The sequence below is a fragment of the Anguilla anguilla genome, chromosome 10 (genome assembly GCF_013347855.1).
Source record: "Anguilla anguilla isolate fAngAng1 chromosome 10, fAngAng1.pri, whole genome shotgun sequence".
Taxonomy (NCBI): Eukaryota; Metazoa; Chordata; class Actinopteri; order Anguilliformes; family Anguillidae; genus Anguilla; species Anguilla anguilla.
The window spans coordinates 13,362,679-13,389,596 of NC_049210.1; the positions used below are offsets into that span (position 1 = coordinate 13,362,679).

The window sequence follows — 26,918 nt, forward strand, 5'->3', positions numbered from 1 at the left end:
GAAAGTACTCATACTGCGATGCTCAGCCTTCCTGCAGGTGACCAGTTGTCCTTGCTGAGACAGTGCTGAAAGTAGCACACTGCACCACACAGGGAATCTAATTCTAAACCCATCCTGTCTCCTTCTGACAGCAACACAAAGTATTATTGTGGAATGGGAAGCATTATGCTTGGCAGAGATGTAAAGAATGACACAAACTATTTCACTTCACTATTTTGAGCCAAGGGGTAGATGCTGCGTGGGGCAATATACAGTCCGAATGTACTTTTTTGATGGGATGTTCCACATTTAGCACAAAATCTGTCACACAGGACTTGAGGCTGAACACTTTTTTAAAGAGAAACATTTCTCTTGAGAGGAAGGCATGGTTTGACGTGAACTTGATGGAACTGACCCATTATTTCTTATGCTGGCGTGCCAATTGGCCTTCAAAAGCTGCATTAGCCACTTTTCTCAGCCAATAATAGTGACTGGTAGACTGACTTGATTTAATTAAACATGGATTTCAGAATTTGTGAGACAACAGTTTCACGGAGTCAGGAGTTTCTCATGGATCAATTCCGTGTGATTATATAGAGTGAGATTTAATAACCCTCCTCCCCCCTCCCAGACACCTTGTTGCGAAGCTGGACAAACTAATAATTTATCTAAACTACTTAACACCAATCTATTGCGGCACTAATGGTTAAATGATGCATTGTCAAGGGAAAAAAAAGGTTACTAGTACTACACTGTGATATGTGTTAATAATTAATTTCATCATTTGAAACCATGAAGCTGGAACTCTCCCTGGCTGTGAAACCTATAAGGTAACAGCTATTTAACCGACATTACTCCCATTACCGGAGACACTTGACAAACCACCATCTCACCCCAAACCACTTCCATGGTTGCCCTGTTTGTACAGGCTAATTGATTATCCCTTTTACACAGAACTGCCAAGGTCATCTAACGTAAGGGCATTTGCAATGGAACAAATAAGCCTTTGTGTTTGGGGACGGGCATGGAGGGCAAGGTGGAAATGACTGTAGCATATCCGCTCTTCTCCCATGACACAGAGAAGGCAGTGAGCGTGCCCGTCTTCCAGAGGCCAAGCTGTGGTCAGGATTATTAGCACAGAGGTCACGTAGACCAGCATTCATGTTCATTATACATCCATTATACAGCTGCGTTGATGAATTGCTCGGTACGGCCTGCTGACCTGGGTCAGCAACCTTGGTCTGTCTATAGCACACTTACTAGCTCCCTTGGAGAGCTGGGAACACAAGAACACACAAGGACAACCCGGGGCCATTATGCATTCATTACAGCAGACGGTCGAGAGCAATTTAGCGCATGGAAACCAGTCTGTCACGCAAGGAGCGCGCAGCGTCAAACAGCTTGGGATCCTGACCCTAAGATTCTTGCTTATTTCAGTTTTAGCAATTTGAACACATCGTTGTGGATGAAACAGGTGAGGCTGGCTCAGGTAAGCACTGAAACAGCCAGGAGATTTAGCATCTCACCACAGGCAGCACCATACACATTTAGCTGCTCACAAACTGGCTTATAATGCCAGTGTTAATCCAAAGCATCATAATTCCAATGTTTCCACCCCATTGCTATCAACGTACTGACATGTAATGGTTTTCATTTGTTTATTAACTTTCATTTTCAAAAACGCTAGATTAATTGCATCTAAAACCGAATTTTCCTATGTTTAAGAAGTACATATCTTCAATATTTTAAATAGATAATGTGCTATATTTCTATGCATTTTTTGTCAATTTAAATATGATTTAATATAATATTACATACTCCCAACCAAATACATGTATAGTGTTTGTGGTTTCCTCCATCAGTTTCCTGACTAATGTCCTCACCAAACTTCCATGTGAACGCATGCTCGTTTGCCATACTTTGTGACTGTGGTGTTTTATGCACATGTAGCGGTGTGGTGACTGTGGGGGGAAACGCTGAGAGACTCTGCTCTGATCAGTACAGCCAGGCAGCTGTGATCCTCCCTCATTATCTATGCAGCTGGCGCCTCGGCGAGCGAGCGCGTGCTTTACGGCTGCTCCCCGAGCCGTGCTTTATTCTCTCCCTCTCCTTCGCTAAGTTGCCCCTTCTCATTAGCTGCTGGGAGATTTAAACACCTGTTCGGCAGGATAACCTCCTCTCCCTCCCCCCCGACCCCCCCCCACCCCGCCGCTGCCGGCCTCCGCAGACCGTCCCTCGCCCATATTTGGCGCTGTGTGAACTATGGGGGTCATTAAAAGCGTAATTAGCCCCGCTAGTGCATCCACCGCGGCGCCGGCCTCATCAGTGGCTTCACGGCCCGCGGAACAAATGCGCGCAAACTTGCTGACGTCCGCAGCCAATTCATTAAGAGCAGAAGAGCACCGGCCGGGCGGGGCGATCTGCCGTCTCCGCTCACTCGCCATAGCCAGGATGCTACTTTTGGGGGGTAGTGCTCCTTAGCGTCTAGCGCGTGTTGGGTTCACAGAAGGATTCTGGCGAGTGCAGCTATTTTTTTGGACATTTTCAGAAAACCACAACAGTGGGATGGGAACCTGTCCAAAAAAAGCCAAACACTGTTGGCATTTCGTTTTAGTTTTTCTTAGAACTAGATTTGTGATTGGACTTTCGTTCTGAGAAAGGAAGAGGAACACTGAGCACCGACTCGGAGCAGTAAGGCAGTACAATTTCAAATGACCTTTCTCTTGCTTTTCATTTTCCGCAGTATCTCAGTAGCGTCTATATCTGAGGATTAATCCTCATCTATCTCACTTTATTCACATGATGCGAGGGCCACTTATTATTAAAGAGTAATTAAGCATTAATTAATGAATACCTATAATATAAATTAGCATTCTGCTTTATCATTAAAGGATTGTACTCTAAATTTAAACTTACTAAAAAAAAAAAAACACTTTTGCAAATGTGAACAAAACGTTTCATAAATCCAGGTATGTCCTAGGTTCTCTCAGGAATATCATTTTTGAGAATCCCTTCTCAGCCTTTCCCACACTGCCTACAGTGTTTAACAGGGTTTCATATTACAAACACAACTGTTTTCATCACCTGAAATATATTCACCTGGGCTTGTGAGCCCACAAAGCTGAGGAGAGGGAAGCTTGTTCACATCCCCCACAATGTCTGCCAAGCTCCCAGAGGGTGGATGTGGGCGGAAACCATTTTACACTGACATACCCGTCAATCAGGACCTGCACCAATCGCAAGAAAGAGCAGCCGGGTCCCTTCCCATTCACTCTCCTGACTATATGGCAGATGTCATCTGTCTAATATCATGTCAGGCAATGTAACGTAACAAAAATAATTAATTAATTAATTAATTTAAAAAATAATAATAATAATAAATACAATTTTATTAAATGTGCTGCCTACATGTCCACAATCACAGCATTTTCTGTTCAAGGTTGACGGTGGTCATTAGTATGGGAAAAATACTGGAGCAGTTAAGGAAAACAACCCAGTAAGGAAGCTGTGTGCCAAGGATAAATTCTGCTGAATGGTCTGGTGTACTAGATAACCTCCTTTGCCCATCAGGCTATGTGGGTGACTTGTGGATCTTACAGATCTAGACCACACACATAATTATTCTGATGTTTGCAAATCGATAGAGAAGTGCACACCATCCAAAATTGTGTGCAACACCCACCCATCATACGGAACCGATTAAAGTTCAGACAAACGTGGGACAGATCTCTTCATCAGCTGTTTCACCAAAGAATGCAAAATCACTGCTATTCCACAAGACCAACTCAGCAAGACAGGGAGAAAAAATGCCCTGCCAAGTTCAGAACTCCAGATGAAAGACAGACTTTTAAGAGTCTTTGCTTTTTCACTATCTTGCCTTCAACATTCATTTCACTGAGGGATGTTTTTCGAAGGCACTTGAGGAAAAACCTGTCCAAATGTATGCCAGACTTGAAATCATCACCTGTCTCTGCCAAACTCTTGAACATATTAACCAAAATAGATTACACTTAATACAATTCTTCCTTGTGTTATATGTCAACAAAATTCTGTTGTGTTATAGGAAACATCAATGGTAATTCCTTGCCAAGAGCACATGCATAATAAACATAATGTAATAACCTTAGTGATCATGCAACAGCTAATCAGTAAAATAATTATTCAAATAAAGAGGAAATAGAATTCTCACAGCAATAACATAACACTCTTTTGCAACATTAGTCTGAATTACAGAATAAGCAGCAGATCTGATGTCCTATATTGGATCTTTCTGGCAAATGTCATTTCAAATAAATCATAAAATCTGATCAGACGCATGAACAGGCTCCTTTCATTTTCTGGAATTTTTCTAATTTCTTTGTTTTATTACGCACGGTATTGAATAAGGTTGTTTTTTCCTCAACAGAAGTTTGAAAAAGCTAATCATTTAGAGCTGGATCAATTTGTAGTCTTTTCCAGCTGAATAGTGCAGCGATTTGCTGACTATTTTCTAGGTGAGTGCTCATTAAAAGAACACCGATTCACAAAGGTAAAGTGGACATTTAACAGCACCAGAGCTATCTTTTTCTTTCAAAAGTTACAGCAGCAAGCTGGGAAAAAACACATTCGCTACAAGCAGGGTAAATGAAGAGTGTTTGAGGTTTCCGGGCACATAAGGTTTTTGCACACAGTTCATTTAACCATTGGCACCGCAAATTTCTATATGCCGTGCAATACTGAAAGAACACAGATTTTTTTAAATTCTACCTCATTTTTTTCCACAAACACAACACCTGAAGGTATGAAAGGACCAGGACAGCATACATTTTAAAATATGTCTTTGCAGGCAGGAAACAGCAATCCCTGCGATAACGTATTCACACCATTTTGCTATCGAGAGAAAACTCTTTAAACCTATTCACAAGAGTCAGCGACTGGGAATAGCACTGGATCCACAATACCATCTTTCCTTGGCTTATCCTTATGCTGAGTGCCATCTAATAGTATGGATAGATACTGAATTCTGACACCCAGGAGAAAGAGGCATAGTTTCACTTGATGTTGAACTATCAATACTGTTACATTTCCTATTCTAACTGCATGGCCTAAAGCATTAGGAACAAAAAGAAACCATCGTTCACCGTAGCTTCTAAGATGAGAACAGGGTGTACTTCTGCTTTTCATGATTAGCAATGGCTCCTTTGCTTCCATCGGTGGTGTAATACAGTTAGCTTTTCAGTTTGTGGGGCAGTAAATTGTGGGGCAGTAAGTTATTGCATAATTAGTTTGGATGAAATGGAAATTGGATTTACAGTTTGGAGCTAATTTGACCACATGAACCTAATATTTGTGAACAAGAATCATTTGAATTGTCGTGTAGCCAAGAACATCCATCTTTTTAGGGAAAGATCAAGCACTAAAGATGTGTGCATATAATCAGGAAATCATTATAACAGAAATCATAATTCCCAGATTCACGATTGTACATTTTAATTGATCACAAAATGTTTGTCCAAATATGCAGTACACTAGTATATTCAAGGAGTCTGACTTAATGAAACAGGCTGAACATTCGATACACATATTAAAAATAACATGAAAAAGATGGCGTGTATTGCTTACAAAAAGAACAACCACCCTTCTTTGATCTCATCATCTCAAAAAACAAAGAGCAAGTTTTACACTCTTACTACTGTATACATCTGTGCTTTACTGACTCACAGACAGATAAAGCACTGAGGATTATAAACAAATCCTGTCAACAGGAGAGCTTGTGCTGTACAATGAAGAACATTAAGAACCTAAGTGGGTTAATGGTTAAAGCCAGGAGAAAGAGAATGAAAAGAAATGCCCCCAGAAGCTGAGTCTTATCCAGGCTCAGTAACAGATAGGCCAGAGTTTTTATTGTTGCTTGACATGCTTTACAGATGCTGCACAAGCACACCTCCCACCTTTGGTTTCATTTTAGTCTGATTCAATTTTTCTACTAGAATAAGGGACCTGGCAATTGGTGCACTATGTGTAGCCTTTGCCATCCACGTGTAACAAGTTCAGACGTAAACTCATTGTCTGCATCTCGTTCGAAAACAATGTTAGAAAATTTGTGTTCTCCACAGGGATGGGACAGGGAACATTTTTGAGAGGACAGGACAGTGTAGGATTGTGAACGTTGCTTTAGTTATATTGGGGTGGGGCATAAAAAAAACTTGGACAGGACAGCGCAGGTGTTAGTTTTCACGCCTGTATCGTGCTCTGTTCAACCCATCTCATTCATAGCAAATCTAATGATCCAACCATCTCTGGCGGTTGGAGCTTCTGATATTTCTCATTGTCAATGATTGGTCCACACAAATAGAAACCAAGCTTACAGACTCCCAAACTCATTTCCAGGACTTGATGTACAGTACGTGATGTGGAGCAGATGGCACAGAAATAAATTCATGTGCACCCCCACCACCCAACCCCCCCCAAAGCTCTTGGTAGCAATCAAAGTAGTAAAGGACAGCTGATTTGATTATATTGGGCATATTTTTTTACCATCAAAGGTCACATAAGTCTCCAACTGTGTGCAACACTGCTCAGCATACAGAAATACTGAGAACTAAAAAAACACAAGTAGGTGCTTTCTAATAATAAAACTACATGGCTTTATAATTTACAGTATGCCAGATGACTGTTAGTAAGCTTCATTAAACCGAAGTGTCCTTAATTCTGAGCAGCATCTTCCATCAAGTGTCAGATGATTTTTTTCACTACTTGATCAATATTACAAGTTGGGGTTTACTGTTTACAGAACTAAAAATAATAAGAGATTTGGAATACTCGTTAAGCACAATGCTCACGGCCATTGGCTCAATGCCCGGTCTTACATGCAAAGAAACGGTCTCATTCTACCATAATATTTATGAGTTATGTTTAATGAATGTAACAGAAAGTAAAGGATGGGGTGACGCTGTTAATAATTCAGGGCCACGTTAAGCTCTAACATTGTCAGTATGATGATATCTGCACAGAGAAGCTTTTACGTGATCTTACCACAAACTGTCATTACAAAGCCTTGCAATTTTGCACTCACTGACTTTATTACAAAGTCTCCACATTTGCACTCAACAAAGGGTCAGTTTTAACAAGTGAAAGGCCATTTAATCCTTGTTCTAACAAGGGCAGTAGAGGATACTTGTTTGTGTGATCTTGTTCAAATGGCTTAGCTTAGCTAAGAGTCTTCACATGACATAAGCCACTATATTCTCACTACACCAAGGATAGGTCTTTGTATCAAAGACTAAAATGGGAAATCATTACATATAGACTACTGGTGGATACAGAGAATGTGAGTTTTTGTAAGATTTTTGATATGAGAGTAGGAAAGAAAGAGATGTGAGAGGGGAAGAGAAAGAAAGTGAAAAGAGGAAAAAAGAGGAAAATTAGAAATGTATATGGGAAGCAGGAAAAATGGTGAAAAAGAAAGACAGAGAGAGAGAGAGAGAGAGATAGAGATAATGAGAGAGAATGAGAGAGAGAGCAGGGATTGCTATACCCAATGAGACCCTTAAAGCTGCTTTTAAAAATCTGTTTTATCTGATTTTCTCTCTTTTTATGATCTTTTAATCCAGTCAGTTTTTTTGTAAGTTAGGGAACCTCATAGTCTGGGAATAGCAGCCTTCTGGGAAGTTACAAGCTCCTCTATAAATGTGTTTAGGCCATCAAAAAACAGAGTTATTGTTCCACAGCATTTTTAGAGTATTTAATCGAATGTCAGTGGGTCATGAGACTTCCGTGGGTCATGAAACAAAAACTATAGGTGTGATATTTGCAGCAAAACCTGGAAGACTACAGTGGGGATGGAATGGCCCATGCCACGCGAATGTTTTAGAGAAGGACAAGCTCTTTTTAAAAGCAGTGGGGGGATTGTATTTTCTATACATTCATTTGACCAGGTCAAGTGAAATGTCAGAATTGGCTAAATGAAGTGTGGCGAAAATTACCATGAATGGTAAAACAGAGAAAATTCTACAATACTAGAATCAGACTTCATGGAGCTTGAACATCCACCATGTTTATACTGGACAAACAGGGGTCAGTTGAAGTAGCAGGGACTGTTAACAGGGACAGTTGTATCACCTTGAATTTCTCCAATCAGAGCTAGGCAAGAGCTTGTTATTCACAGCAGCAGTCTAGTTTGAGAAATAATAGGCCAATTTACAGTTTTTTCCCACAGATGGCTAAATCCATATCTTAGTGCACGCCACCAGTGGGTTTTTGTTACCTTAAGCATATTCAAAGTGAAACTTTGAATTAAGTACATTCAAAGACACTTGTTTGATTAAGACCTGAGACACCTTTATTTAGCAAGAATTTCAAAAATATAAACCTGCTTTCACTGCAACTACATGTTTTAACTGCAAAATTCAGGTAGAACAAAGGCCACCCAAGAGAAACAAAGTTTTTACTGTTGTGTACAGACTAGCTGTGAAGTATTTCTAAAATTCCCTTTGACTGACTCATAAAAAACTATTGATTTGCTCAACAGTCTTTAGGCTACTGTAAAATGTCACCTCGAATTGATTTGCACTTTGTTTGAATTAGCTGCAAGGTATTTGAGACATTTAGGTGGATTGAAGTAAATAACTTCTTTTCAATGCATAGTAAACTTGCATGGCTGAATTAGTTTTCAAGGTAAAGGTATTTCCATGAAAGTGGTCTTTAAAATAGGCCAATTCAGTAAACGGCCTTTAATTAAGGGTCACATAAGAGTTGAAGTCTTCTCCCAGCCAGAAGAGGATAAATCACCCATAAAGAGAAGTAAAGCAAAGCAAAAAAAATGTAACGCCTTCGTATTTCTGTAGGCATGCAGTAATCACTGCAATTGCATGTGATTGACAGGACTGATATTTGAATTTCACTAGAACACATTAGAACACTTAGGCCTAATATTTTGCATATGTGTAATTACGTGATAGTTAATAGTATTTCAATTTTGCAAATTAAAATACTGTGTTTGTCCTTTCTAATTAATTAATTAATTAATTAATTAATTGGTCAATATTTTAAATACAGCCGCCACTGTTAATCGTGGCTAAAACACTAATTTTATTAAGGTACAAGTTCAACAGTATATGACTGCTTTAAACTCACGACAGGCTACTCTAGAAGTAGCAGAAATCCGTTTGCTATACTTCTGGATCAAGAGTTACAACTTCTGTAACTAGATCTAGTCATCATCTAATTGAATATTGGATTTTAAATATTCTGTGAAATTTAAAAACTGTTTCCGCTGCAGGAATTGTCCTAAATCCGCTTCGTGAGACAATTATGCTTTATTATCTCGCTGGTAGCCTCTGTAGCCTCTCTTTTGGCAAAACTGGCAAATACATGGAAAAACTTACCTTGTGTAACTACTGTTGAAATCATAGCAAAAATTATTTGCGAGATCCTCCAAAAGTAAAAACAAAGGCTCATTTTGACAGCCGGAATGGCTCTGGATTTATTCCATGGAAGTTCCAGGTCGATCTCAGTTTAAATAGTTAGGGCTGAAAATCCTCTTTTGCACATTTCATTCATTGCATGGGACACCACAGCACTCTTGAAGATCCAAACAAGGGCTCATTCCACTTTGGCACTTTCCTTGTGTGGAGTAACACCTGCACCACGATTTAGAAACGTCCCGTTCGCGGAACCCTTATGTCTATCGCTGTTTTGGCAGTGCGCATTCATAGATTCAAAATAAATATTTTCTGCTGTCTTAAATAACAGTCCGTACAATGCATTTCAGTGGTTTAACCTTCCGCATTACAAATAACATTCGCACAAACCAGTTCGTATCTGAGATATGAACGATGATATCAACATTGTCCGAAATGTGTATCCTACCTACCCCACATGTGCAACAAAAAGAATCGTGTCCACTTGAAAAGCGGTCAACTTTAGACAACTTTGCTAATTCCAGTTGCGAGTTCTCGGTGACGTTTGTTGAGTTTGCTACGAGGAGCAGCGCACAAAACCCAAAGCCCTGAAGTCAGTCAACAATCTGATCTGGAAAGTGTCCAGTGCGCGAGCTCAGGGATTTAGGACTGTCATAAAATTATTAAACAAACGAGAGCATGGTGATGGAACATCGTGCGATTGAGTAGTTCATTTCTACGGAGAAGAAAGGGTACCGTGCATAATCCCATAGCCGTTTCCAACAGAATACGTCATCCAACCTGAAGACTAATGAACCCAAACGTTTTCGGTGATTCGCTGTATGAATCCCTATTGGACTACAAAATGCAGCACTAAATAAATTGAATGCAGTTTGTAGAAATAAACGATTTAGTTAGTCTAAATTGTAATTAAAGACAGACTAATTAGTCCTAATTAATTTACTAATAAGAAACCATAGCCTATCAATTTAACTCCGTCTTGCTGTCTTCTTCACTTAAAAATAGGTTTATACAGCCAACATGAATTTGTTTCCTTAAATTAATTCTTAACAGTTTGTCTATGTTTTAAGCTATTTGTAGCCTAGCCCTAGATTTTCGTCCCAAGTAAACTAGCCTATGCTCAATTCATCAGGCCTTCGTAACTCTTTTTTCCTTACAGTGATGTACAGCTATCAAAGATAACATGATAGATATAGTGTCCAGTATAGTCACCACAGAAAAAGGATTAGACATGTGGCTAAATTCCCCTCAGGATTATACTACAATTTGGCCTACTATTTACTGTCACATTTTGTCATTCACAGACATATAAAATAGAACATGTTACAATTCCGAGTTCCGAGTTTCTAACTGTTTGTGAAACTAGACATATTTTTAAACTGTAAAATGAAAATGTGTGGCGGGCTACTTGGATTTCTGTGCTAGACAGATTGTGTGTAGTACGACGTGTAGTAGCCTCGGTAGTAGCCTAAAACAGTCACTAGACGCTTGGGAACACGGTCGGAAATGGAGTGTCAGTGCCCCCTAGTGGTCACCTACACGTTCAAATACTGTGTTTCTGTGCAGTGATTTCTGCAGGAAACATCCGACTTTTTGACTGCACACTCCTTGCAGATAGTTTCATCAGAAAAGTTCAATGAGCATCGGCGTTCATTTAAAATTAGTTGTTGATATAAAGGGTGAAGTACTTTGACATGTTTGTCTATTTAATAAGTGCTATAACGTTTGTTTCGTCAACGGATGGATTACCAGAACTTGATACAAGGCAACATTCTTGACATAAGTGCATACATCCTTGAAATAAATATATTATCTATATATTACAATACTTAATAATATATTGGAAAATATACTAAATATTGCCACTTTATAAAATATAATAATATATCACACTTCTATGAAATATATTTAGGCCTATATTTTCCACATACTACCACATATAATTTGCAGTATATTCTATTTCCACAAGGTTTGGCTGTGAGAAACACCCAAAATACAAATGCGCACAGAAGATGATTACTGAAAAATTGGAAAAGAAATCATTCACAACCTCAGCAATCATATTCACAATCAGTAATAATAATTTCTACTCTTTGGCCATGTGCACAAAGGCACAGGCAGAGAAAATTATTTTTGCTTGACCAACGTAACAGTGAATTAAGGACCGTGCTGGGAGGAGAGGGGTCTACCGCTGCTGTATGTTAATGGCTGGAACACCAGACTTCAGAGTCGCGGGGAAGTCGCCACGAGCAGCACCTCGACGCTGCAGCTTCGCGATAAGCTTTTTACAGGGGCCCGCTGTATTGTGGCTGTAGGGCTCCCGTGATACTCTCTAGTCTTATGACTGCTCCCAGCGCACCGGCACACCGCACAGCAAGCCAATCTCTGACAACCTTCTAGCAGCCTTGCTACAAGTTGTTATTGCATTAAAAAAATAGATAGGCCAACAAATAAAAATTCAGTTCTGATGGATTGTGAGGAGGAGGGGGGAAAAAAGCAAATTTATATTTAAAATTATTCCTGTTTTGCTCCGCTGTGCTGATGGAAAATCAGAACTGTCGACTCTCGCACTGTCACAAAGTGAATTCAAGTAATTTTAGTTGTTGTGTCGGTCTGACAATCAAACAGGCTTGTCTCGCCTCTAGCTGTGTACATCAGAAGAATGCTACAGTACAGCGCGAACGCCAGAGGAGCAGTGATTTCGTATGACTGCCTGTGCCTGTTGTCCACCGGCTCTCCAGCATAGGTGTGCTGCAGCATTCTTTCCTCCAGAGCCCTGAGTAATTCTGACACAGTAAGTTACTGGCACAAGTTCAGTGTATGTGCTCTGAACCCAGATGGGGCCGTGACACAAATGTCACTCAGCAAAGCACTCAGCTGCTGCTAGGGCTATGAATGCTAGGACTAGCATTGTGTCAAGGAGCAGATGCTGTCACTTCGTGCCACTGAAATCACAGCATTGCGATTAGGGTCTGACCCTGTGACCCATGCTCGCTGAGACGCCACTCTGAAACCATTAAGGAGGAGGTTTTTGCCCTAGTCCCTTCCTGCTATTTTTTTTTTTTAACTAGATTTGGACCTTGTCATGTGACACATGGCTGGCACATAGGGTCTAGAGCAGTGGCAACCAACCCTGTTTCTGGAGACCCATCATCCTGTGGGTTTTCACTCAAACCCTAACAAAGCACACTTCATTCGACAGCTAAAGATTTCATTGAGCTGCAAATATTAGAGCTGAAATGAAAACCTACAGAATGGTAGATCTCCAGGAACAGGGTTGGTTACCATTGGTCTAGAGAGTTACAGTATGCAGGGCTGAAAGCCATCCACTGACAGGTGTCATATCGAGCAACACCTCATAACTCTTCTCCATCTCCAGCACCTGCTGGAGATTTTAATACCTTGTGGCTGGAAGAGCACCATGCTTTCCTGAGGATGGGCATGAAAAGCAGAAGTTTATGTGTGAGATAAATCAGACAGGGGGAGAAGAAACATGGCAGGATTGGGACCTGCTAGTGTGTGGGGATGCCTCTATGTTTCTGCTTCCTGATATTTCACTCTGGAGAAATGTGGAAGAATGGAAGTATGTTTTGTGGAAGTATGTTTTTGCATGAGGCTGTATGGAACTCATTTCACTTCTGTCTCTTCTTAATTATTTCTGAATTTTCTGAAGGGAATTGTCCTAAACAATGACAATGTTAATTGAATGGTGGCAGAGAAACAATAAAAGACTAAGATTCTGGACCCTTCATCTAAGGCTAATGCACATATCTTGTGCAGGCATGCGGCATTTCTTCGGGGGTGGGGGGACTAGCTAGCGAATGCAAAATAACAAGGAAACTGCACCTATCCTAACCCGAAGCATTTGTATAATAAACACAAATAATTGATGTCTGCATTGCTACGGGTTTGCGATTGAAGAATTTCATTTGAATATTTTGTTAGTGTTGGAATAATGTGTTTGCTCTGCGGGGCCCACTGGGTGGTCTCAACAGGATTGCTAAAGCGAAAGGGGTAAATAATTTCTTGTCCAACAAGGCAATTCAGGCTATTTTACAATCCCTAATGTCCGGATTACACAAGCAGGTTTGCTGCCCATTCCGGCTACATTTGCAAAGATATTGCAGTGATATGACAGCTTATGTCCGCATAATGGAAATATAAGGCTTCATCTGGATGGCGTGACACAAAAAAAAAGTCAATAAATAAAATAAGGTTATTTTAGGCACAGGTTCACGTGACAATAGGTTTATTGATTGACCTGATTAAGAGTTCTGTTTTTATTTTTCAGGGACTGTGACAGAAGTGCATCTGTAGATTACAAATGGATTAAAGGCTAAATTTAACTTTCATTTCCCAATCAGATTTTGCAGGAAATAAACAGCAAGTTGCTTTATTTAGAAAGATAAACTGTGATGCTTTGAGCCAACCTCAGAAGCTGTCCTCAACCCCTCATATCCTAAAACGTCATAAGCCTTTTTCTTTTTTCCAGGTTTATATTTTCTGTTTTTGGCAACTAGGTGTAATACCACTTCTGCCTGCACAATTTGCAATGGTGCAAAGCAAGAGTAAGTGGTGTAGTGTAGCTTGGTGTGCATTGAATGAACAGAAACAGCCATATTTAGTTTCTATTGCACTGAGCAGTTGCACCAACCTTGCACTACTACCTGTCGGTCTACTCCGTTGAACTCTGTGGTCACTTAAGACAACATGAACAGGAATATTTTTTTTCCTGCATATTAGGGAATTAAAATATCTGATGTCAATAGTTAATCAAGGTACTATTGTCTCGGGCGCGTTGTATTTAAAAATATATTTGTAGCACTGAAAATAAACTCTCAGATTTGTGTTACAAGTGTATGTCATGTCAGCTGAACTTGTACAAACATTTTTGGATAAAACTATACACATGCGCAATGATCACCTCATCTGAATGCCACTGCAGTGGAGAGCGTAATACTTCAGTCACACAAACTGTCCAAAAGTTGTGGAATGCCAAAGAATAGTTTTCCTATGAAAACTTTTCAAACACAGTCAGGGGCATTTTTCTGTAGATGCTTTTTCATTCACTGTATTTGAATATTTACAGTGTGTGGCCTGAAGAAGTCAATGTGGCCATTGGTCATTCTCAGCCAATTATATTTCCATATTTACTATGTGTGGCCTGCAGAAGCCATGTCCCTATTGGTTGTTCTCAGCAAATAGTAAGCAATCTACCAAAAAGACTGCAGGAGAACAATGCCTCAGGATATGTAAGTAAAGAAAATATCACTGTCGTTGATGGATGCCAAAGTTAGCAGAACAGTGATTCGTTATTATGTGAATAGTATCAATAAGTTTGTGATAGATGAGCATGCCATGCTAGCAAGGAATGCTTTCTCAACGTACACCATCCTTCTCTTTGACAGGTGGAGAAGTAATGTCAAAATATGTCAGCCCACAAGCTCAGTTCATCAAAAATGAGTCACCAACAGACAAAAACCTGCATTTCTACAAATCCAGCCTGAAGCAATGTGATGGATTGTAGACCCCCCCCCCTTCCCTTTTTTCTCTTCCTCCTCCCCTTGGGATCGTTATTAGTCACATCTGTTTCATAAGCCTACTACCAAGATTCATTAAAAAGAAGCTTCATAAAAGAACATGTTCATATGACTTCTGAGTATGAAACAAATATAGGCTTAAAAATAGCTTCTTAGAAAAAGATAAGAGAAAGCACATGCATATATGTAAGGACCTGTCTTTTCAGCAATGAAAGCACACAGCCTGTAATCCAGTGTTACATATAGTGTTTTCATGAAGCCACCTGCTGAGCAATATTTAATAGAACATGGTATATATTGCACTATTTGATTTCTCTCAATTTGTCACTGAATTACCTCTAGGTATCTGCAATTAGACATTGATTCGAGAATGCCGCTCACGGCTATTGAAGCATGTATATAAAAATTTAATAATCTGTATTATGATAAATTGTCTGCAATACTTACATTATTCTCAGTAGTTTATCTGCACAGCCTCTACAATCTAGTGAGAAGTTGTGAATAAAAAAAGGGTTGTTGGTATGAAGCAAGTGTCATTTAAAAAGAAGAAAGGAAAGTATGCAATATATTTTTGTATTTACCTTAATCACTGTCATTCAACAAACTGGACTGGCACAATGTTGTGAAAAATTGCTGTTCATGCAAAATATCCCTCAATCTGCAATCCACTAGGGGAATATTGCTTTGCAAGTTTGTTTAAGGTTTGTTTATTTATTTGATTCAGTGCCGCTGATAAGGGGCATTTTCACTGTAATTGTACATTTTGATTCAAGCACCACATTTCACACACAGAACAAGCATCAGTGATTTTTGGCAACAGGTCCCTGGTACCCAGTCCCTTTCCTGGTACTTGGTATATCTCTGTGTGATACTTGCTTATGTCTTTAAATGAACAACACTTCAACAAATCTGCTCCATTATTTAGATGTTGTCATTTTGACAGAATTTCAGTCTAATCCATTCATGTAACACAATAGTTTCTGGACTGTCAAACTCATTATAATCCATTTGTCTTGTCTTGTCTCAATCTCATAATATTAATCACAGCTAATTGCCTTGTATATAGACGCATTGAAGTTTTCTTACAGAATTACAGATTACAAAGCCCAGTAGCAAAATACATTAAACTTTAAGTAGGACCCTAGGCAGTGAATGCAGGTTCAATGCAATCTTATGGCACTTGAAAGGTCACTTCAAGTGTGACCAACCTCTTCACTTCTGCAGGAGTATAATAGCATGTACAAGAAAGACACGCTCTTTGTAGTGTTCTTGTATCATGGCACATATATACAGACAACTGAGAATACGGGACCTCAGGAATAAAAAGCTGTAAGAACTGCAGAGCTCTTAATCGCTGACCTATTCCCCCTCTACATGCTACCCTCTTCCATAAATCTGTTGTGGATCCCTTTTTAAATTATGATTACCGAGCATCATCTTTCAGTTTGGCCACCATGTTTGCGGTCCTTGGAAGCTCATGGCAGGGACCTAAGCCACATCTGGCACTGAACTAATACACATCCAGGCGAAGAGGAGTAGTCCCATTTACTGAACTACTTTAGAATTCCTGTCATACACACTTCTTGATACACAGAGTCTGTCAGGAGTGGTCATTACATTACCAATAACAATTATTACAAACAACAAACAACAAAAAACAGATCAATACAGATAATGTAACTATAACCTGAGTTTGATTTTAATTTTTATAAATTTGTGTTATGCTTGTCTTTTCTGCTTTTATTGGCTTACCGTATGCAAACACCTTGCTGATTACACAGTGAGAGAAGCTGATATTTTAAACAATATTTAACATAACATTTAGAGGCATTCGATTTGGAATCTTAGCACTGTTTATTTAACTGAAACTAAAAAATATATATTGTCGACTTTTGTTCAACAGCCTTCTCATGGTGCTCATAGTTCATGGCAACACATGCTGACGTGGTATACACACACATACACACACACACACACACACACATATGGTGTGTGTGTGTGTGTGTGTGTGAGAGAGAGAAAGAGAGAGAGAGAGAGAGAGACAGAGCACGTATACATACAGCTTTGAAGTTACATTAATTTTTTTACCTGCTGTGTGTATGTGTGTGTGTGTGTGAGAGAGAGAGAGAGAGAACATACAGCTTTGAATATACATAACATATTTTACCTGCTATGCTGATAGTTTAACACCTGCATGAAAATACATTTTAAAAGGTTTCTGATTACTGTATCTTCATCATGATTTACACATTTTTGTATTATTTATTTTCTTGGCAAATGCCCTCATCCAAGACACCTTCTGTTGCCTACACATTGACTTATTATCCATTCATACAGCCAGACATTTACAGTAACAATTCAGATTAAGTGCCTTGCACAGGGACACAGCCGTCATGCCCCACCAGGGAACTGGACCTGGCCTTCCGATAGCTAGTCAAGTTATAAAACCACCATGTTGCATTGCCACCAAATCATTCCTTCTCATATATGTCAGGTTTCAATGGCAGCCATTTTATAAGCACAGCCCCCAGGAGTGATAAAAAAATCCTTGTGGCACTTCTGGAGAGGTTATGGACAGGTTGCCACCTTGTTAGTGTAACCTTGACAGAAACGGCAAATCGTGTCTGGAGTCCTGCTCTACAGCACTTTTCAGGGGAAAGGCAAGGTTATGGCCGGATCGTATGATCTCTGCTATGATTACTGCATTACCTTGACTTATATGACTCTTACTTTACTACTGTTGCCAAGGGCAAGTTTCTAAGAGTCCCTGCACGAAAATATACAGTGCTCAGGTGAATGTGGGGAACATGCTCAGAAGCGCATTCTTTCTTCACAATCTGCTGAGCACAGCTGGAGTCGGCGGATAGTTGCCGGTGGTGTGAGTCTCCACCGCTGCCATTAGAGGTCGTTACAGCCGCTGAAATATTTATGCATCGTTCCAAAGACAAATGGATCCTGACATCTTGCCAGAGATGCTTATTAATGCCGAGTGGTGATTGAGGGGTCACGGCGACAGTGAATTTAAACACACCCCGGCGAGAACATTACGGGCCGGTAAGTGCCTTCCGGGTCCAGGTATCCCGAGACCGCGACAATGGTGATGCTCAATAATATATGAGAGCAATCTTCTCTCCGGGAGTAGAACGGGCTCGCAGCCGAACCTCTGGCATCTCCGGCAGATTTCCCCAGTGTGCCAAAAAAGCATCGCGGCGGTAGATCAGTGCCGCCGTGAATCCGCCGCTTGCCAGCAAACAGAACAAGCCAGTCGTAGTGCGACAACGGCTCGGGAGATCGCTCAAAAGTTCAACAATACATCCCTTTTCTGCATTAAAGGTATATGTACATACTCTAAAAACGATCCTACGCGGAAAAGGGGAAAACGCGCCTGGAAGTAAGTCCATTGCCCCCCATCACTCTGACCTGTTTGTTTAGTATATTACATTACATTACAGGCATTTAGCCAGAGCAACTTACATAACATTTTACATTGCATTTCATTGCATCCATTTATACAGCGGGATATAGCAATGCAGGTTCAGTAACTCGCTCAAGGGTACAATGGCAGTGTCCTACCCAGTAATTGAACCTGTGCCTTTTAGGTTCCTTAGCCATTGTACCACACAGTAACCCTTAGTATTTAAGTCAGGTGAAAATAAGAAATGATCTTCCTTTAATAGAGCTTCATACTTGTTTCAGCCTAAAGCAGGGGGATGTATAAAATGCTGCTAGCTGGTTTACATTTAACTGGAGTTTATGTACACATCTCCCCAAAATATACATAGAGGTGATTTTGGCAGACAAGAAAATAAACATAAATATAGATGCAAGCAGCAATAATAGGGATCAGAGCACACATGGGTAGTCACAATGGCAGAGTTGTAGATCTGGAATGCCTGAAGTCTGTGCGTGTGAAGCTTGTCATCAATTGGCCTTGTGGTATGGACCAAAATGTAAATACAGTATATGGATTATAGTGCCACCATCTGGCCAATATGTGTGTGACACCTTTCTTGACTAGTGGGGGGCCATAGCATGCTGAATATGGTTACTCTAGGACAGGGCTGCTCAGCAGGTTTTCATTTCAACCCTAATTTGGCACACTTGATTGTACAGCTCAGCAAGGTTTCTAGCGGCTGAATGAGGTGTGCTTTCATAAAACCTACAGGATGATAAATCTACAGGAACAGGGTTGGGCAGCCCTGCTCTAGGACTTACAGTTTCTGAGGCACAGACACTTTTATCTGAGGAAAAGAAAGAAAGGAAGAAAGAAAGAAAGAAATTATTCCAGAAACAGCAATATAGTTCCAGCACTATGTGCTTGGAACCCTAACAAACAGGGGCTGCTGGGTAGCTCATCTTGTCAGTGCTCTGTTCTAGCCAATGGGCCAGGATTCGAATGCAAACATCGGCCGCAATCCGCAGTCAGTTGGTCTCACTACTCTAGCAGACCCCGCTGGTCAATGAGGCACCTATGGTCTGCTTGCTAATGCTGCATCAGGTGTCTTCATCTGACTCATGTCTGTGCAAGCTTGGCTTGTGTGCTGAAGTGTGAAAATAAGCAGCTGGTGGCATCATGTGCTTCAGTGCACATGCTCCCCTGCATAGGCGGTGCAGCTTCCAGCATGAGTGCAATTTCAAACAACTGAGAATTTCAAACTTGGTGAAAATATCATAAAAAGGAACAAAATTCATAATAAAAGCATGAGAAAGGTACAAACTGCCTGTTTTGACTAAAAATAGTGCCAAATTTGCATATTGGAGATATTTAAGAGATAACCACTTTTAATTTATTGCAAATAAAATTAAAATTAAATTAAAATTAAAATAATTCAATTGAAATTAAACTGCAGCAGTCTGTGTGCCAGTAATGTGAACAATATCAAAGCCCCTGGTGCAGTGAGATGTCCATGATGTAGGGAGTCGCCACGCTCCTCATTTAGTCCACAATGGCTCTTTCCTCATTGAGGAATGGCTCAAAGGTAAGCATGGCCTTCAGGTATGTGAAATGATGACTCTCCCAAGGGGTCAAGACAGGCTCAAATGTATGTACAACCTCATCTGGAAAGATTGCCTTCCTTACCTGACTGTGAGAGTACTGATTGTGCCATTCTTTGCTCTGTCTTATTTTTCCTTTCTTTCAGCTCTTGGCCAACATATGACAGGAATAGCCCTATTTTGTGTGGGAGGAGAAACGGTCAGTGCAGGAAAGCAATAAATCAATAAAGCTCTCAGGGAGAGAGAGAGAAAGAGAGAGAGAGAGAGAGAGAGGGAGGGAGAGAGAGAGAGAGAGAGAGAGAGAGGGAGAGAGAGAGAGAGAGAGAGAGAAATACAGATTGTATGTTCTGTTTTTTTACTGAAACTAAACATTGCCCGTCGGTGCTTTGAGTCCAGACCTTTCCTTTTTTCAGACTCCAGGTAATATCTATTATCTACACAATCAATGCCCTTAACTTTTGAAGTGAGTAGAACTTCACCCAAGTCATGGCCTGACTGCTTCCCTGCGTGGAACTGCTGAATTTCACAGTTGGTCCAAGAGGTAATCTTGACCCCAAAATCAAATGAAAAAAAAAAAAAACTATAAAAAGCTACAATACAGAATTGGAATGATACATGCCAAGCACGACAAACCAGCTGAGAACCAAATGGCCCTTAACTAATACACAGTTACTGTTTCCAAGGTACCCAGTGTGTGGGAAAATTTAGCACCTTTCACAGAGGCAAATGTTAAATTTAAGTTTCTGCCAAAGATATATTTAAGGACATTCCTGGAGAAGTTATGTCACCTCGTTAACGACTATGACTAACCTAATAAGATATTACTCATTCAGGTGCAAAGGCTTTAAGTGAAATAATTACCACTTTCATATCACTGCTGTGCCTCTGTATAGTCACCAGTGAAAAAAGTCAGATTCTGCAAAGGCCAAGCAAAAGATTCTTTGAATTGTAGAGCTTTTTCAGGGATACTATCAGTAATGTATGAGGCAGCAGTGACAATAGCAAGAAACTGAAGGCATTCATCCTAATTTAGACAGCACTTGAGCTCCAGAACGAATGGTAATCTAGAGCAGATAAGGGCAGAGGAAACCAGCAAGAGGGCCCTTGGAATCACTGTTGGGTTTGTGGCATTTTAGACCAATTCCTTCCCCCACCCTGGAGAAAACTGGACCAAAATGGCAGGAACACAAATACCTTCACCTTTAGTTTCATAGGAATTGAATGATTGGGGCGACATAGCTCAGGAGGTAAGACCGATTGTCTGGCAGTCGGTGGGTTGCCGGTTCAAACCCCGCCCTGGGTGTGTCGAAGTGTCCTTGAGCAAGACACCTAACCCCTAACTGCTCTGGCGAATGAGAGGCATCAATTGTAAAGCGCTTTGGATAAAAGCGCTGTATAAATGCAGTCCATTTACCATGATGATTGACTACTATTAGCGCTATTAGATTTTTAGTTATTGAAGTTGTAGACTGGGAAGCTTTACACTGGTTTCTGTGGTGGACTGTGCACTGGGGACCACAGTGTGAATGCAGTCACTGCACTGTTTGTGTAGACTGCAGTGAGAGTGCAGCGCTTGCAGCGTGAATGTAATGACTGCCGTGTGAACACGGTGGCCAGAATGCATTCCTTGTGAATGCAGTGGCCAGATAAGAGTCGAGTGAATGCAGTAACTGCAGTGGGATTGCAGTGACCGTTGTGTGGATGTGGTAACTAGATGGTTAAAAAAGCGATTGAAGTGTAACCCTAACTCATTAAATTACATTACATGGTGTGAAAAGGTGACTACAGTGAGAACCAATGTAGTAATAACAGCAGTTGGATATGAATGATCATTGTGTAAATACAGTGCAAATGGAGTGAAGGTAATCTCTCTCTCTCTTTCTCATTTTGTGTGTGTGTGTGTGTGTGTGTGTGTGTGTTTGTGTGGGTGTGTGTGTAGGGGCTTTGTTGTGAATGCAGTAAATGCTTTCTGCAGGAATGCATAGATTCAGGTATTAAAGTAATAAACCCGAAGCAGTAACTGCAGCTGGAATATCATTATGGTAGCGTGAATGACACATTGCTATGCAAAGCAGCCTGAAACAAGTGTCAGCGGTGTGAATGTAACTGCCTTGTAAACGTGATGACGGTGGTGTAAACGTGGCTACTGCACTATAAATATTATTACGCTCTGTTGCATGGACTGCAATGTAAATCCAGCGGATGTAGTTGTCACTGAGGTGTGCAGCTGTACATCTGCTCTCATAATCATTCTGAAGGCAGACAGAAGAGCAGCAGTAGTCCGGGATGCAGACCTCCAACAGCAGCCATATTTCTGCTATTTGCACCACCCAGTCAGTTCCCTGTGGACTAGCAGGGTGTATTCTCAGAAGACACTGCACACTTATTGATCTGCCAGTGTGGCTTGCTCTGGTGATGGCAACTGGATTTAATTTGTATTTTACACTCACAAATGCTCATTAAAGCATGAGGTCAAAGAAAGGAAGTTAGCCATTCATGTTATTCATTCATTCATTCATTCATCTATTTTGGGTATGCTGATCCATATACAACATTTGAGATTACAGTAAACCTATTTCAGTTAATACATACCCGGAAAACCCATTATTTTAAGAAGCAACAAGCAAGCAAAAAAAAAGGCTAAAACAATTGCACGTAAAAGGTTCACGAAAGGACAAGATCAAACATGTCCCAGTCGAAAGAAATGTTCTCATTAAAAATGCATCTAAATGAAACCCCGAAGTGATTAATGATGGTATACTCGATTAACTGCTGCCATCTAGTGGAGAATACACTGCTAATTTACTGTACACGTATTGAGAGCAGTAGTGTTGCAGACCTTGAGAAACACTGTCTAAATTTCATACCCACGAGGGCAGTCTGACTGGATCTATCCATAATGACCATTCTAACAAGCACTAACATAAAATAACAAGTACTAACTGCGTATAGTTCTCGACTTTATCATATTATAAATTAGGCCAATAAGACAGTGAACAACACAAACTCAACAAAATGCATGTTTTCTGATCTATTTTATTATCTTAACATATTACTGTAGATCCGCCTGTGAATGGTAACCTCAGCACCCGGATATTGCTTATCTACATCAAATGCATATTTTATCTACATAAGCAAGTCTATTTAAGTGACATATGCAAGTGGCCTACATATGCAACTGCACGTCAGCATAGGTTAAGTATGTTTATGTAACATTTGTGTTCTAAAGCATAAAACAGTAAGACCACATCAAGTTTACCTCACATCAGCACACTATTTTCACATGGGTCTTACTTTCTACAGCGACATTACTTCTCGACCAAGACAATTATTCACTGAACATCGACTAAGACGTTAACCGCGACCTCATTAATTCCGCAGGACAGAAATCCATTTGTTTTTTGCGTCCTTTTCTGAGTTGGATGGATATGTCGGATGCATCCTGTTCCTTTTAGCTCAATATGCAATAACACTCAGATGTCTTTTCTGCCACTTAGTTACACATATTCGATATACTTTATGATAAAATAATTAAAGGAGGGAGAAACCAATATAATGGCGGTTAGTCTGGCGACGAACATAGATATAAGCACTCAGAAAATAAGCCGGTGGAAAAACCAGAGAAATCAAATAAGTGCGCAGAGTTGCCCCCAAGTAATCATGAGCTAAACAACGGATACCGGAGGGGGTGAGGCCCACGTTTCCCTTGCAATTCGTTCCATTAATGCTTTTGTTTCCTCCTTGCCGCGCACCATGTGATTAAATAAGGTTACTCTCTTGGCGTCTACTCTCTCTCAAGCTTGTTTTTGTATGTTAACCTTGATGTAAGAGTCGCCATAAATAGAACGGCTGTTAAATGCGACGCAGTCAATAACTTAATGTACAATACTGCAATCTAGCCAGTTCAGATTAGGTTAGTACATGTGCAATTTGGCCCTCTACACCGTAAACCGTCCAGAGTTAATTTGGTGGATAGCACTGTTGCCTCACAGCAAGAAGGTCATAGGTTAGAATCTCGGCTTGGGGCCTTTCTGTGTGGAGTTTGCATGTTCTCCCTGTGTCCGCGTGGGTTTCCTCTGGGTACTCCGGTTTCCTCCCACAGTCCAAAGACATGCAGGTAGGCTAATTGGAGACTCTAAATTGCCCATAGGTATGAGTGAGTGAATGGTGAGTGGCCTGTCCAGGGTGTATTCTTGCCTCTCGCCCAATGCACGCTGGGATAGGCTCCAGCACCCGCCTCTAACTTGCTCAGGACAAGTGGGTATAGATAATGGATGGATGGATGTATGGATGGATGGATGAGGACTAGTGACATGTCAAAGTTGATTGAAACTAGATTTTATAGTGCTAAGCTAAGTATTTTCTGAGAAAATGACCAAAATACAAAAACTGTTACATTTATGGGGAATCTCCACTAATGCACTAATAAAAACATTCTCCAGGCTTATACATAAGCACATGATGTTTTAGGGACAAATCCCACCATCTGGGCCCAAATCAGGGTGAATGTGAGGAAGTATTACCCCTCAAACTCTGTATAGTACCTTTCTTCCAGCATAAGCTCATGTAGTGGAGAACACAACAGTCTTTACTAGATGGACCCAGCTTGCAGTAATACACTTTAGGGAGATGAAATGGGAAAGGTCTAATCAAGGCAGGTACCACGGATAGCTCAGTGGCATAGAATGGACCGCAGGGTGATGATCTAGAGCCGGCCATCCATTAGACAATGGGGTGATGGGGGTTTGAGGACCTGGGAAATATGTTCCCCTCTGTGCCCCTCTGTGCCCCTCATCATCTCATTTTAAGCTGCGAGGAAACTCCTCTCATGCCTCCAACAAGCCAGCAGTCAGCCAGCAGGAAGGGGCTGTTGTCCAGCTTACTGAACACCGATTACAGTCTCGCGTATCCATTAGTTTGCCTTTTGATAGCGTAAGGAGCCGTGGTGCTGAATAAGATCCTCTGTCTGGAGGAAGAGATACAGTGCATCGGGGTGCTCATTTGGCGAAGAAGACAAGCACAGATTAACTGCAAATGAATAGGAGATTGCTTCCTAAAGAAGTTAAAGGGCTTGCAATTATACTGATGTATTTGTTTTGAGGTAATTTTTCAAACAGTAGATTAGGACCCAGGGAAAACTCTCACGGACCTTGCACAGCATCTTCTTTCTGATTCTACTCTGTTCTCTGGGTTGTCCATCTTATTAACGAAAGTGTAAAGTTGGAGCAACAGCATTTATTGGACAGTGTGTGCTCGTCTCACTTTTCAACTGCCTCATTTTGGACCCACTGCCCAAAGTGCTCTAATTCACACAAGGCAATATCTGTAAAGAAATAAAGATGCTTTGTAATGCATACCATTGATAATGAGGTATTTACAAACACATTGTATATAACCTGACAAATCAATGGCAGGTCATTCAGAATGGATAAAGATAATTAAGAATTCCTGGTAAAAACCTCCTAGAAAAAAAACTATTAATGTAACCTCATTCACAGTACAGCTGAAGGACATTACTCCACTGTTGAATGCATATTTCATGCCTCCTGCTGTCTTCTGGTCTTTGTATAAAGGACATGACAGGCAAACCACCACTCAATAGGTTCTGATTTTTCTTTTTAGTTTTGTAGGAGGCTTCTCAAGAAAGACATTCCTGCAGAATCATTTGTGATTGTTAGGGGTGAGTTCAGATAGAAGAAACATCAAACTAATATGTTAAACATGCCTGCTCTCAGCACCGACATGACTCCCTGGAGACGATACAAAAATTAGATTTTGATGCTGAATGCCTGACGAGAGAGGGAGAGAGAGAGAGAGAGAGACAGAGAGAGGGAGAGGGAGAGAGAGAGAGACAGAGAGAGGGAGAGAGAGAGAGAGAGAGGGAGAGAGAGAGAGAGAGAGACAGAGAGAGAGACAGAGAGAGGGAGAGAGAGAGAGAGAGAGAAAGAGAGAGAGACAGAGAGAGGGAGAGAGAGAGAGGGAGAGAGAGAGAGACAGAGAGAGAGAGAGAGAGAGACAGAGAGAGGGAGAGAGAGAGAGACAGAGCAGGGTTCAGTTGGCCTTACTGGGGCTGACAGGTACATATGGCTGATCTGATGTGATTTATTTTCACAGAAGAGCCGACGCGAGTGGCGCGCGGGCAGGTCAGTTTGGTTTGGGAGAGGCGGCCCCCGCTCTGATTTATGGAGCTGGGACCGCGCCCGCTCCGTGCCCTCTCCGTCCGACGCGCGCTTAATCCTGAATCAGCGGGAAAGCGCTCAAGGGAGGGGAAAACAAGCGACCTGGGCTGGGGCTGTCCTCTCGCAACCAGGATACGCACAGAGGGCGTTTTTCTTTCCAGACGCCGTCACACGATTAAGGGACCGAGCAGGAGGACGCAGGCGCTGCGGTTTGTTCCAGGTTTAACTGCGTATGTGAATTTTGCAGGTGTACCGCAAAGTCGTTGTGTCAGCGAAATTGGCACTAAAGACATTTGCCACCAAGAGATGATATTTAAGAGAAGATACTGGGAAAGTGTTTATGTCCCTGGGCCTACGTACATTGAAATGTAGTAAAGATGTGACAGGCGCTGGGTCTCAAACGGGTGAAAAATAAGACAGAGACCAGTCTGGAATTTTATGAACTGCGACCCATTATTCAACAGGAGTGAGTTTCACGAGTCATTTCTCACAGGAATGGGGGTCTCATGTTTGACAGCAGAATTTATTTGCGCCATAAACAACTTTGCTTCTCTTAAAAGTTATTCAAATGAACCACAGTGCCCAGGGCCTTCAATTCAGAACGTAGACACACAGTTTGTGAGTTCCTTTCAGCTGAGGCCATCTTGTGGTTGGTTTGGGAATATGTCTGCAGTAGACGCTTTTTTATGTGCTGCATTATTTTTTATTGGAAATATATAAATTACACCACCAGGTGGCAGCCATACTAAAGCAGAGAGCAGAAGGCCTCCTGAATGCAAGAGTCTTTATGAACACTGTCAGAAATATGTAGTGTATTCATATTT

At 40.9% G+C, this 26,918-nt stretch overlaps 1 protein-coding gene across 3 annotated transcripts in view; it reads right to left on the minus strand.

Annotated features, from left to right (window-relative positions):
- LOC118206445 (transmembrane protein 132C) overlaps positions 1-26,918 on the minus strand; it is a 126,810-nt gene that overhangs the window by 37,705 nt on the left and 62,187 nt on the right. The window contains exon 1 of one of the 3 annotated variants that reach the window (XM_035379189.1): positions 9,833-10,202. The exons of 1 other annotated variant lie outside the window; for it this stretch is intronic. In XM_035379189.1, coding sequence (XP_035235080.1) covers positions 9,833-9,839 — 7 coding nt within the window. In that variant the 5' untranslated portion in view covers positions 9,840-10,202. Of the gene's footprint in view, positions 1-9,344; positions 10,203-26,918 lie in introns of those variants that run through there. One more of the 3 variants, XM_035379188.1, reaches the window with a different exon arrangement.